This window comes from Hyperolius riggenbachi, chromosome 3 (assembly GCF_040937935.1).
Source record: "Hyperolius riggenbachi isolate aHypRig1 chromosome 3, aHypRig1.pri, whole genome shotgun sequence".
NCBI lineage: Eukaryota > Metazoa > Chordata > Amphibia > Anura > Hyperoliidae > Hyperolius > Hyperolius riggenbachi.
In genome coordinates, this window is record NC_090648.1 from 32872398 (window position 1) to 32885898 (window position 13501).

General features: G+C 45.5%; 1 protein-coding gene across 4 annotated transcripts in view; it reads right to left on the reverse strand.

Moving 5' to 3' along the window:
- LOC137560910 (very-long-chain 3-oxoacyl-CoA reductase-B-like) overlaps nucleotides 1-13501 on the reverse strand; it is a 129245-nt gene that overhangs the window by 95506 nt on the left and 20238 nt on the right. For all 4 annotated transcript variants that reach the window (XM_068272075.1, XM_068272073.1, XM_068272074.1 and 1 more), the window contains exons 2-3: nucleotides 602-648; nucleotides 452-527 (exon numbers count right to left, since the gene is read on the reverse strand). In XM_068272075.1, coding sequence (XP_068128176.1) covers nucleotides 452-527; nucleotides 602-648 — 123 coding nt within the window. The remainder of the gene's footprint in view (nucleotides 1-451; nucleotides 528-601; nucleotides 649-13501) is intronic.

The following is a 13501-nucleotide window of genomic DNA, read 5'->3' on the forward strand; positions in this document are numbered from 1 at the left end:
GCACGCCTGTGTCCCCTGCATCTCACCAGGCAGGTGGCGGTTATAGGTGAGAGCAGTTGGGAGAAATTTAAAGAGAAAAAAAGGCCGGTGCCCTGTGGCCGTGGCGTCCGCACCCGGCGCCATCTTGATGGTATGAATACTGTATACTACCCTACCACTTGTTCCCCCACATTCATTTATACTGTAAGCCCGCAAGGTCAGGGCTCTCTCACCCTTTTGTGTCTCAAATTTTGTTACACATTTATTCATAATAATGTTGTCACTGTTATTACCAATTCTGTATTTTTGTACCGATTCTGCGATTTGTACACTGGAGTACACCATTGTCTGTATTATTTTGTACCCCAGGTTTGTTTCTTACCTTGTACAGCGCCACTGAACATGCTAGCGCTTTAAACCAATAATAATCATTGCAGTCTTGTTCATTAAGCGGTACAAAATAAGCTCTCACCAATCTCCTTTGCCACCTTCTCAAGTTTCTCCTGAGTTCGGCTGATCAGGACAACATCAAACCCTCTCCTGGCCAGCTATGAGCAAGAGACACACATTATAGGAGCAGGAGGACAGCAGGATAGCAGCTTATGCAGGACTGGATCATTACCTCCTCCGCGTAGCATTTTCCGATACCGTCCGAGGCTCCCGTTACCACTGCAGAGAAGACATACAAGGGATAAAGCAAAGCAGGTAACAGCTTCTATTTCAATCACATACTCAGTCACAGCTCCCAGCTGTCCCTCTTTTGGAGGTACAGTCCTTCTTTGGGAACCAAATCCCTCAATTGTCCCTCTTTCAGGACTGATCTGTGTAAATATGTGTATTTTTGTACTGAAAAAATGTCTTTACTTGACTCTAAACTGTATTCCTATCCTTTAAATTGATATATTTCTTAATTTGAAATGGTAATATTAAGAAAAACTACTGCAGTGCTGATAGTAAGGACCAGTGTGGTTTGAATTATAAAATGACCGTACATCTTTTGCTGATGAATTTTAAGTGGCATGCGTGGCTAAGGGTGTGCCGGGGGCATGATTAGAGGTGTGGCAAGGGGCAGGTCTTAAAAATGTCCCTCTTTATCATCCAAAAAAGTTGGGATGTATGCAAATATGAATATTATGTTACTCATAGCTCCCAACTGTCCCTCTTTTGGAGGGACAGTCCCTCTTTGGGAGCCCTGTCCCTCTGTCCCTCTTTCCTCCTCATTTGTCCCTCTTTCAGGACTTTTGTCCCTCTTTCTATGTAAATATATATATTTTTCTACAAAAAATTGTGTTTGATTGACTCTAAACTTTGTTCCCATCCCTTAATTTGATATACAGTATTACTAATTTAAAAATGTTAATATGAAAGAAAATGAACCAGGATAGAAAAGACCAGTGTGGTTTGAATTATAAAACAACATATTTTTCTTAGGAAATCTTTATGGTATACATGATTAGAGGTGTAATGGAGACGTGATGAGGGGTGTGGCAGGGGCGTGGCTTAAGTGTCCCTCTTTCTCATCTCAAAAAATTGGGAGGTATGTGTTACTTATAGAATGTGTGAGTAGTCCAGTACTTCTACCACAGACCTCTGCAACCATCACACAGCATGCTTACCATAATATGTTTTGTTTTTTTAAAGTTTCTTTTTATTTAACTTTTGTAAACATAAAACATTGAAATACACACCTGACCCTCACACACAGGTGGGTATCAGGTACACCAAAAAAGAACATAAAATACACATGAATGCACATCGATACTGCCCCAACTCACCCGGATCCCACCCCCCCACCACCACTCCGACCCCCCCCCCCCCCAACAAGTAAGACTCTTACAGTTTATACTGAAATACTTATAAAGTAACTTACAGATAATACTTCTCATCTAAACATGTATAGCAGAGATTACTACAAAATAAGGCATTAACATCGCCTATGTAAGGGGTATTTAAATTACATAGAAGTGCTCTTATTGCTGGTCCATAGCTTCCAAATTTTATAAAATTTCTGAGGACACCCTCATATATATGTAGGGAATCGTTGATCCAGTTTTTTCCAGTATTGTATAGAAGGTGGAACAGGGTTTTTCCAATTTAGTACTATTGCCTTCCTGTAGTAGTACAATAGCTGCCCAACTAACGTTCTCTGAGCACGGGAAGGGGCAAGTTTGGTAGTGTCCCCCAATAAACAGTAAACCAGCTCTACTGGAGTATGTATTTTGGTAATCTTAGATATGTGGTCACAAATGGCTTTCCAACTGGGGGGACAGCACTGGACAGGACCAGAACATGTGATCTATGTCTGCGTCTGTAGCATTGCACCTCCAGCACTGAACTGGGCTGGAAGAATTAAACCTGGACAATTTTGAGGGTGTTACATATGCCCTGTGTAATATCTTAAATTGAATTAACCTGTCTCTGGTTGCTATCAAGTAGTTAAATGGTTTAACCCAAATGTCCTCCCACTCTTCATCATCAATGGCTGGTATCAGACCCTCCCATGGCTGTTTAAAGAGAATCGGTATTGTTAAAATCGCACAAAAGTAAACATACCAGTGCGTTAGGGGACATCTCCTATTACCCTCTGTCACAATTTCGCCGCTCCCCGCCGCATTGGTTAAAAACAGTTTTAAAAAGTTTGTTTATAAACAAACAAAATGGCCACCAAAACAGGAAGTAGGTTGATGTACAGTATGTCCACACATAGAAAATACATCCATACACAAGCAGGCTGTATACAGCATTCCTTTTGAATCTCAAGAGATCATTTGTGTGTTTCTTTCCCCCTGCATCTCTTATGCACTGAAGTTTCAGGCTGCTCTTTTCTTCCTGCAAGCAGCTTTGCCCTTGTCTGTAATTCTTCAGTATGTGAAAGCCCAGCCAGCTCAGAGGACGATTTATCCAGCTTGTAAAAGATAAGAGAGAAGCTGCTCTAATCTAAATAACACACACTCAGGGTGCAGAGAGGGGCCTGAAAGGGGGAGTTCATAGCAGAACCCCAACACTGAAGAACTTGGCAGCTTTCCAGACACAGGCTGACAAGTCTGACAAGAAAGAGATAAGTTGATTTATTACAGAGACTGTGATAGTACAAAGTGCTGCAGTAAGCCAGAACACATTAGAATAGCTTTTGGAACTTGTAGGATGATAAAAAACAGGATGCAATTTTTGTTACGGAGTCATACCGTAAGGTGTGGTTCTGTCAGCAGTATTATACACTGGTAAAGTGCCGAAAGGGCTTTCTTGAGGTTTTCTCTTAGGGGTATGTCCTCCACATCTGAAGTGGCTAATCTAACCGGGTTTTTCCCAAATTGGGCATCAAATGCATGACGCAGCTGAAGGAACCTAAAGAAGTGCGTGTTTGTAAGAGAGACATTTTCCTTCAGTACATCAAATTGCTTAAAGAGAATCTGTATTGTTAAAATCGCACAAAAGTAAACATACCAGTGCGTTAGGGGACATCTCCTATTACCCTCTGTCACAATTTCACCGCTCCCCGCCGCATTAAAAGTGGTTTAAAACAGTTTTAAAAAGTTTGTTTATAAACAAACAAAATGGCCACCAAAACAGGAAGTAGGTTGATGTACAGTATGTCCACACATAGAAAATACATCCATACACAAGCAGGCTGTATACACCCTTCCTTTTCAATCTCAAGAGATCATTTGTGTGTTTCTTTCCCCCTGCATCTCTCATGCACTGAAGTTTCAGGCTGCTCTTTTCTTCCTGCAAACAGCTTTGCCCTTGTCTAATTCCTCAGTATGTGAAACCCCAGCCAGCTCAGAGGATGATTTATCCAGCTTGTAAAAGATAAGAGAGAAGCTGCACTAATCTATATAATACACAGGCAGTGTGCATAGAGGGGCCTGGAAGGGGGAGTTCATAGCAGAACCACAACACTGAAGAACTTGGCAGCCTTCCAGACACTGGCCAACAAGTCTGACAGGGGAAAGATACATTGATTTATTACAGAGATGGTGATAGTAGAACGTGCTGCAGTAAGCCAGAACACATTAGAATAGCTTTTGGAACTTGTAGGATGATAAAAAACAGGATGCAATATTTGTTACGGAGTCTCTTTAAGGTCACTCGCCTGTACTATATGTTCTAAATGTGAGACTACTTTGGTTATCCATACTATTGGGTCAGGGATGGAGAAGAAATGTGGCAGTCTTGGATTATTCCAAAGAGGAATATGTGGAGAGAATTTGTTGTCAGGAGGTCAACACCATTTATGTACTAAGTCCCATGCTTTAAAAACTGATCTCATGTTATCTGTAAGAGGGTATGGGGCTGTGATTCCTCGGTATAAGACTTGCTTAAGAGCCTCGAAAGAGCCCAAAAGAGCTGCGTCTAATACCACCGCCGCATTCGAAGGGTCCTGTGTGAGCCACCAATTAGCTGTCACCAACTGGCTAGCTAGGAAATATTTGAAGAAATCAGGAAAGGCCAATCCACCCTCCATCCATGGGCGCTGTAGCTTTTTAAGGCTAATTTTGGGGGTTTTATTATGCCAAATAAAACTTATAAGTCAGTTGTCTAAAAATTTCCCTGGGAATCCACATTGGGCAGTTCTGGAATACATAAAGGTACTTGGGAAGAAGCTTCATCTTTATTAAGTTAATTCTGCCAATGAGTGACAGGGGAAGACATTGCCAACCTGCAAGTTTTTTTTAGTGTGTTGGACCAGTGGAACTACATTATCTGCAATAAAATCTTTTGGGTTCTCGGAGATAAGGATACCTAAATATTTGGTTTTTGAGACTACTTCCATTGAAGTATTAGTTGTAATTATGGAATTTTCCTTAAGTAGCTTGGATTTGGATTGATTCACTTCTAGCCGAGTGTATGGGGCCAGGGCCGGCGCTACCCTTAAGGCAAAGGAGGCAGCTGCCCCAGGGCCACAGAGCTTGTAGGGGCCCCCAGTGGCTACAAGAGGAAAAAAAATTCAAATCAGCCTTATAGTTTTTGAGAAAATCGATTTTAAAGTTTCAAAAGAAAAAAAAATACACATTTAAAAACCTGCCGACTTTAATGGTTAATAGCAAATAGCAATAGTTATAGTTTTTGAGAAAATCGATTTTAAAGTTTCGAAGGAAAAAAGTATACTTTTAAATGCGGTAAATGTCACTTTTAGTAGCAAACCTAACGGTAGTGTAATTTTACATGCATCAAACGAAAGCGCAATAAATTTCCTGATGGGGTTTCCAGGGGGTCCATATACAGCCGCAGCGCTTTGGCCAGGGATCGCTATACAGTCGCAATATGGCTGTATGAAGATCCCTGGCATTTTTTCCTATTTTGCCAATTGTGGGAATTTTTTTTTTTTTTTTTAAATTATGTGGGGTCCCCCCTCCTGAAACTTTTTAACCCCTTGTCCCCCATTCAGGCTGGGATAGCCAGAATGTGGTGCTCCGACCGATTGGGACTTCACACCCTGACTATACCAACTGCAAAAAAGGTCCCCTAATGCCGATTTTTGTTCCGGGGTATCTGTTGGGGGGGGGGCCCCAGGTTTATTTTGCCCTGGGGCCCCATTGTTGCTTAAACCGGCCCTGTATGGGGCAAAATCTGTGAGGATTTTCATTGCTCCAGGAAGAGATGTTTCAGAGTTGGCCAAGTATATTACCAAATCGTCAGCATACAGGGATACCCTCTCCTCCAGCCCGCCGATACAGAAACCTTGTAGGTCAGAGCTCTGTCTAAGTGCAGTTGCAATTGGTTCCATCGCTGTGGCAAATAACGCCGGAGAGAGAGGACATCCCTGCCTGGTACCCCTCAGGAGCATGATCCTATCAGAAAGCTGCGCTCCTATTTTTATTTGTGAGGTGGGATTTTTATAGATGGTTTGCAGCCATGAGATAGTCTTGGCACCAAACCCCAGTTTAGCCAAGATGGCCCACAGATACGGCCATTGCACCGAGTCAAAGGCTCGCTGGATGTCAACAAAGGCCAGTGCTCTAGGGTTACCAGCCGGGGATTGAATGTGAGTGAATATCCTCCTAAGGTTTATGTCCGTGGTTTTATGAGGCATAAAACCTGTTTGATCAGGGCTTATGATTTCTGTTATGTGTCTGTTTATCCTATTGGTTAGAATCTTGGTTAGTATTTTTAAGTCATTATTTAGTAGGGAAATCGGCCTATAGGACTGGCAATCTAATGGGTCTTTATCTGGTTTTGGAATTAATATGACATGGGCCTGGTAAAAGGAGGGGGGGGGGGGTCACTATTTGTTAGACAATTATTTTGAATATTTTTAAGATAGGGGGCTAGTATACGAGAGTGTCTCTTATAGAATTCAATAGGTAGACCGTCTGGCCCAGGTGATTTTTGTGGAGGGAAGGATGCGATGGAGTCTATAATTTCCTCTTCCGTGATATCAGTCTCTATTTCCGTTGAGATAGCTTCTGGTAGGGAGGGCATATTTAATTTATCTAGTAGGAGGGAGTGATGTGCTGGTGGCATAGTGCATGTAGACTTGTACAAGTTTTGATAATATTCCTGAAAGGTTTTAATTATAAGAGCAGGACATGCTGAGATTACTCCAGCTTGTGTGCGTATTTCAGGTATATTTGTTTGGGCACTAGGATTTTTGGCAAGATTGGCCAGTAGCTTCCCATTTTTATCCCCTCTCTCAAACGTCAGTTGTTGCCATTCCGTCAATGAAATCTTAGTGATGTCAGTCATGTGTAAATTTATAATCCTCCTTGCATGCATAAGGTCAGTAAATGTGTCGTCATTGGGGGAGTCAGCATGAGCTTGAGCAGCTCTCCCAACAGTGTCTTGGAGTAAGTTCAGTTCGCTATCAAAGTTTTTCCGTTTTGCGGATATTTGACTAATGTAATCCCCTCTAATGGTCGCTTTAAAGGCGTCCCACAACGTTTGATCATTTGCTGACTGGAGATTTAGATCCCAGTATTGTTGGATAGCTAAAGATATCTTTTCCACTATGTCTTTATCATTAACCCACTTATGGTCCAGTCTCCACATAGACTTATTGCGAGAGATGCCAACATAACATGTAATCTCTAGAGGGGCGTGGTCTGATAGACCACTGGGAAGGTAGGATGCTCCAGAGACACTGGTGAGAAAGTGTACGTTAGCAAACGCTAGGTCAATTCTCGAGGCTGTGCGGTGTACTGAAGAGAAATGTGAATATGCTGTTACGCTGGAGTTCTGCCAACTCCATATTTCAGCAAGAGAAAGAGCATCGGCCCAATTTAATAACTCAGAATTATGAGATCTGGTTGGGTTAGATGAGTCTTTGCCTGCCATAAGGATGTCATTGAAGTCTCCAATAAGTATTAATTTAGCTGGAAGGTATCTTTGCAAGGATGACGTCTGGGTATTCAAAAGTGACTTTTGCAGCGGGGGAGGAGCATAAACACCAATGACACAAAAGGTAGTGCCATGAATGTTTACTTGAATTATTACAAATCTTCCGTCCGGATCTATAAATGAATTTAGTACCTTGTGTACAGTATTCTTGTTAATAAAGATAGATACACCCCTAGAAAAGGAGGAGAATGTGGAATGAAAGGCCCTACCAATCCATGGCCTATTAAGTGCTTTAGTAGATGCCCCGTCCATGTGGGTTTCTTGTAGTACTAATATGTAAGGCTTATATTTATTTATGTACTGAAACATGAGGGAACTTTTAAAGGGGGATCTTAATCCCCTAACATTCCACGATATGATTTTCAGGGGGGTCTCCATTGGTACATTGGAGCAGTATTAATAGCGGTATCAGAGAGGGGAGCAGGCCCACCATAATATGTTTTAACCGTGTGTATTTTTTTTCTTCCAAATAAAGATCTGCAATTAGTACAGAATGCCACCTCAAGGCTGTTAACAAGCCAACCCCGCCATTGCCACATAACACCAATCCTTTTCTCACTACACTGGCTACCGATAAAATAGAGAACCTTCTTAATGATTGGCCTACCAATATTCAAATCTCACACAATTTACACCCTGGATACCTGAAGGTAACTGCTCCTATCCTTTGGAACGCCGTGCCACACCCAGTCAAGACGGCTCCAACCCTGGAGGCGTTCAAATCAAAACTGAAAAAACCACCTGTTTAGTCTGGCATTTATGATCACACAACTTTCCCCTGTGACATATTTCCAACAACCATGTACTGATCTGAGACAAATCTTATGGGAGAGAAGTGCTTTACAAATGTTACCTCAGCTAATTCCTGCCGTCTATCTACTCAATTTTTTTTCTTATTCGCCTCTTTCCTCCTCCCCATCCTGTCTAACATTAACCTCCTTATCGGTATCATGAGTACAGCTCAGGGTGGAAAAAACATGCCAGGAGCGGTAACCCCGAGCTGAAATCGAGGTAGCCACCGGAGGTCTATAGCAATGCATGCAGCAGGCATTTATCCCTCACCTCCCGACTTTGGCCGCAATACTTCTTCCTTTCCTCCAAGGCTCTGCTTCCCCCTGGTGAGATCGCAGACTGTTGTCATGACGACAGCCGGCAATCTCACTATAGGGTTGCAGTGCCACCCATAGGACGGAGGTCAAAACTGCAGCACTGAATCCCAGGGAGGTGAGTGAGTGCAGAACTCCCTAGCAGCATGATTTTTTTCCCAGGTTTTAGAAAAAACTGTACCGCTTTTAGACCCTAAAATCCGGAAAGAATCCTACTGCCAAGGGGGTTAAAAGACAACTGAAGTGAGAGGGATATGCAGTGGCGTTCCTACCATGGGGCGGCAAGGGGCGCCCCGCTCCGGGTGTCGGGTACCCCAGGGGGTGTCATCAAGGCCTCCCACAGAGGCCTGTGCAGGAGGGGGAAGCAACACAGAATGGAGGGGTGGTGGGGAAAGCGGCGGGGAGGGGGGACGGACCCCCACCTCCCTCGCCTGGGTCCCCTCCTTCTGGCGCTTCCCCCCTCCTAATTAGCAGCAGCTTAATGCGGGCAGGAGCGGGCGGAGAGGACTTACTCACCTGCTTCCTGCGTTCCAGGCGATGGCGCACAGCGTCATCCTCACATGACGCTGTGCTCCGACTTCTCCACCGCCCACTGTGCTTCCTGATTAGCGGAAGCGCAGTGAGTGACAGAGAGGTCGGAGACCAGCATCACGTGAGGATGACGTGTGCGCCATCGGCAGGAAGCAGGAAGCAGGTGAGTAAGTCCTCTCCGCCCGCTCCTGCCCGCATATCTAAAGCTGTTGCTAATTAGGAGTGGGGAAGCGCCAGAAGGAGGGGACCCAGGTGAGGGAGGTGGGGGGTCTGGCCCTCCTCACTGCCACCCCTCCTTCCAAGCTTCCCCATACCGGGGGTAACTATACTATCTATACTGGGGCAACTATACTGGGGAGTGGGGCATGGGAGTCCGCAGAAAATTTTCCAGGGGGGGGGCAAAAAGTGGGGAGCAAAAAGCGGGGCGGCGCGCACAGCGCGCCGCGCCGCAAATCTGGGTTGGTGTAAAATGGAGCTACGAAATGGGTGTGGTCATGAACCAGAATGTGGGTGTGGTCGTGGGTGGAGACAAGTTTACATGAACTAAGCAATGGTGGGACATTAGATTAGGACAGTGGTGGCGAACCTTTTGCAGGTCGAGTGTCCAAACTGCAAAGTCACTTTACTATCACAAAGTGCCAACAGCAATTTAAACTAAATTCAAACGTTTTAACTCATACATGAACATTATGGAAAATTAAGTTGAAAATAAACTGTGAAGATAAACAATTTCATCCATCCGACTCCTGAAAAAATGATTCATTTTTTTTAGAACCTCCCAGTTTTATTTTCTGTTTTAAAAAGCGGAAAAAGTAGGTTAAATGCTATTGTCTCATATGATGATGATTCAGCTCTTTCCATAGTCTCGCAGTTAGCAATCATGTGACCCCCCAACAAGACAAATTCAGCAGTCATGAGGCCCCCAACATGACCAACTCAGCAATCATGAGGCCCCCAACAAGACAAATTCAGCAATCATGAGGCCCCCAACAAGACAAATTCAGCAATCATGAGGCCCCCAACAAGACAAATTCAGCAATCTTGAGGCCCCCAACAAATCATAAGGCCCCCAACAAGACAAAGTCAGTAACCAGGGGCGTAGCAATAGGGGGTGCAGAGGTAGCGACCGCATCGGGGCCCTTGGGCCAGAGGGGCCCCGTAGTGCCCTCCCTGAACTTCAGTATTAGCTCTCTATTGGTCCTATGCTCATAATAATCACTTCTATAAATACTTTGAATAGTGGTAATCATTAACAAACAGTTCCCCATCCCCTTCTTGCACCTCTGACACTGTAGTTGCCATTGGCAGGTTTTGTCGAGCCATATCAATTGTTATGTATAGAGTGCTTGGGGGGCCCCATGTAAAACTTGCATCGGGGCCCACAGCTCCTAAGCTACGCCACTGTCAGTAACCATGAGGCCCGCAACAAGACAAATTCAGCAGTCATGAGGCACATAAATAGACAGCTTTTCACATAAATAGGCAGAATGCCCCCTTAATATGTAGACACCTCTCACCTGGCAGCAGTTCCCCAAAATACACTCAATCTGACAGCAGTGGTTCCCCAAAAATAGGTAGCCCCAGGTCTATAGGTGTCCCCAGAATAGGTGGCCAGCAGTATAGATGTCCCCAGAACTGGTAGCCAGGGGTAGAGATGTCCCCAGAACAGGTAGCCAGGGGTATATGTGCCCAGTATATGTAGTCAGGGGTATATGTGCCCAGTATATGTAGGCAGGGGTATATGTGCCCAGTATATGTAGGCAGGGGTATATGTCCCCAGTATATGTAGGCAGGGGTATATGTCCCAGTATATGTAGGCAGGGGTATATGTCCCAGTATATGTAGCCAGGGGGATATGTCCCAGTAGTATATGTAGGCAGGGGGTATATGTCCCAGTATATGTAGCCAGGGGGATATGTCCCAGTATATGTAGGCAGGGGTATATGTCCCAGTATATGTAGGCAGGGGTATATGTCCCAGTATATGTAGCCAGGGGGATATGTCCCAGCATATGTAGCCAGGGGGATATGTCCCAGTATATGTAGGCAGGGGGTATATGTCCCAGTATATGTAGGCAGGGGGTATATGTCCCAGTATATGTAGCCAGGGGGATATGTCCCAGTATATGTAGGCAGGGGTATATGTCCCCAGAAAAAGTAGCCAGGGGGATATGTCCCAGTATATGTAGGCAGGGGTATATGTCCCAGTATATGTAGGCAGGGGTATATGTCCCAGTATATGTAGGCAGGGGGTATATGTCCCAGTATATGTAGCCAGGGGGATATGTCCCAGTATATGTAGCCAGGGGGATATGTCCCAGTATATGTAGGCAGGGGTATATGTCCCAGTATATGTAGCCAGGGGGATATGTCCCAGTATATGTAGGCAGGGGTATATGTCCCAGTATATGTAGGCAGGGGTATATGTCCCAGTATATATAGCCAGGGGGATATGTCCCAGTATATGTAGCCAGGGGGATATGTCCCAGTATATGTAGGCAGGGGGTATATGTCCCAGTATATGTAGGCAGGGGGTATATGTCCCAGTATATGTAGCCAGGGGGATATGTCCCAGTATATGTAGGCAGGGGTATATGTCCCCAGAAAATGTAGCCAGGGGGATATGTCCCAGTATATGTAGGCAGGGGTATATGTCCCAGTATATGTAGGCAGGGGTATATGTCCCAGTATATGTAGGCAGGGGGTATATGTCCCAGTATATGTAGCCAGGGGGATATGTCCCAGTATATGTAGCCAGGGGGATATGTCCCAGTATATGTAGGCAGGGGTATATGTCCCAGTATATGTAGGCAGGTGTATATGTCCCAGTATATGTAGGCAGGGGGTATATGTCCCAGTATATGTAGGCAGGGGTATATGTCCCAGTATATGTAGGCAGAGGGTATATGTCCCAGTATATGTAGACAGGGGTATATGTCCCAGTATATGTAGGCAGGGGTATATGTCCCAGTATATGTAGGCAGGGGGTATATGTCCCAGTATATGTAGCCAGGGGGATATGTCCCAGTATATGTAGCCAGGGGGATATGTCCCAGTATATGTAGGCAGGGGTATATGTCCCAGTATATGTAGGAAGGGGAATATGTCCCAGTATATGTAGGCAGGGGGTATATGTCCCAGTATATGTAGGCAGGGGTATATGTCCCAGTATATGTAGGCAGGGGGTATATGTCCCAGTATATGTAGGCAGGGGTATATGTCCCAGTATATGTAGCCAGGGGGATATGTCCCAGTATATGTAGGCAGGGGTATATGTCCCCAGAAAAAGTTGCCATGTGTGCCCCAGCAGGAGGGGAGCAGCGCAGAGAAGAGGGAGAGCTATGGGCACTCACCTTAGGGGGCTCTCCCTCCCTCTCTCGCTCTCCCCTCCGGAGTCCGGAATGAAGTGTGCAGCGGCTGGCAGCGGGCGGAACTTACCTCCTCTCGTCGCACACGCCGGATGGATTAGCCGCTACTCTGGTCTGATTCCGGCGCAGGAGCGAGACGAGGTAAGTTCCGCCCGCTGCCCAGCCGCTGCACACTTCATTCCGGAGGGGACAGCGAGGGAGAGAGAGCCCCCTAAGGTGAGGGAAGGGGGAGGGGGGGAGACGTCCGCCCTTCCCCACTGTGCCCATAGCTCTCTCTCTTCTCTGCGCTGCTCCCCTCCTTCTGGCTGCACGGGCACGCGGCCAGGGGGGGGCAGCGGGCGGCCAGGCTCGGGCAGATGCCCAGTTTTACCGTATGTGCGGATGCCCATGGAGTGGGGGCAACTATACTAGCTATACTGGGGGCAACTATATACTAGCTTTACTGGGGCAACTATACTGGGGGCAACTATACTAGCTATACTGGGGGCAACTAAACTAGCTATACTGGGGGCAACTATACTAGCTATACTGGGGGCAGCTATACTAGCTATACTGGGGGCAACTATACTAGCTATACTAGGGGCAACTATACTAGCTATACTAGGGGCAACTATACTAGCTATACTAGGGGCAACTATACTAGCTATACTAGGGGCAACTATACTAGCTATACTGGGGGCAACTATACTAGCTATACTAGAGGCAACTATACTAGCTATACTAGGGGCATCTATACTAGCTATACTGGGGGCAACTAAACTAGCTAGCTATACTGGGGGCAACTATACTAGCTATACTGGGGGCAACTATACTAACTTCATTGGGGGCAACTAGTTTCACTGGGGGCAACTGTACTAGCTATACTGGGGCAACTAAACTAGCTACACTGGTGCAACTATACTAGCTAATACTTTAAATTACAGTTCATCTGGTCATGACCACGCCCATTTTTTGCCGCGGCACGCAAAGCACGCCGCAGGTTGTGGCCACGGCAATTTTTTTTGGGGGGGGGGTGTCTTTTAATACCCAGCACCGGGTGCCAAATGCCCTAGGTACGCCACTGGGGATATGGAGGCTGCCATATTTATTTCCTTATAAGCAATACCAGTTGCCTGGCAGTCCTGCTGATCCTCTGCCGCTAATTCTTTTAGCAACAAGGAAGGAAAAAGTTCCGCACAAA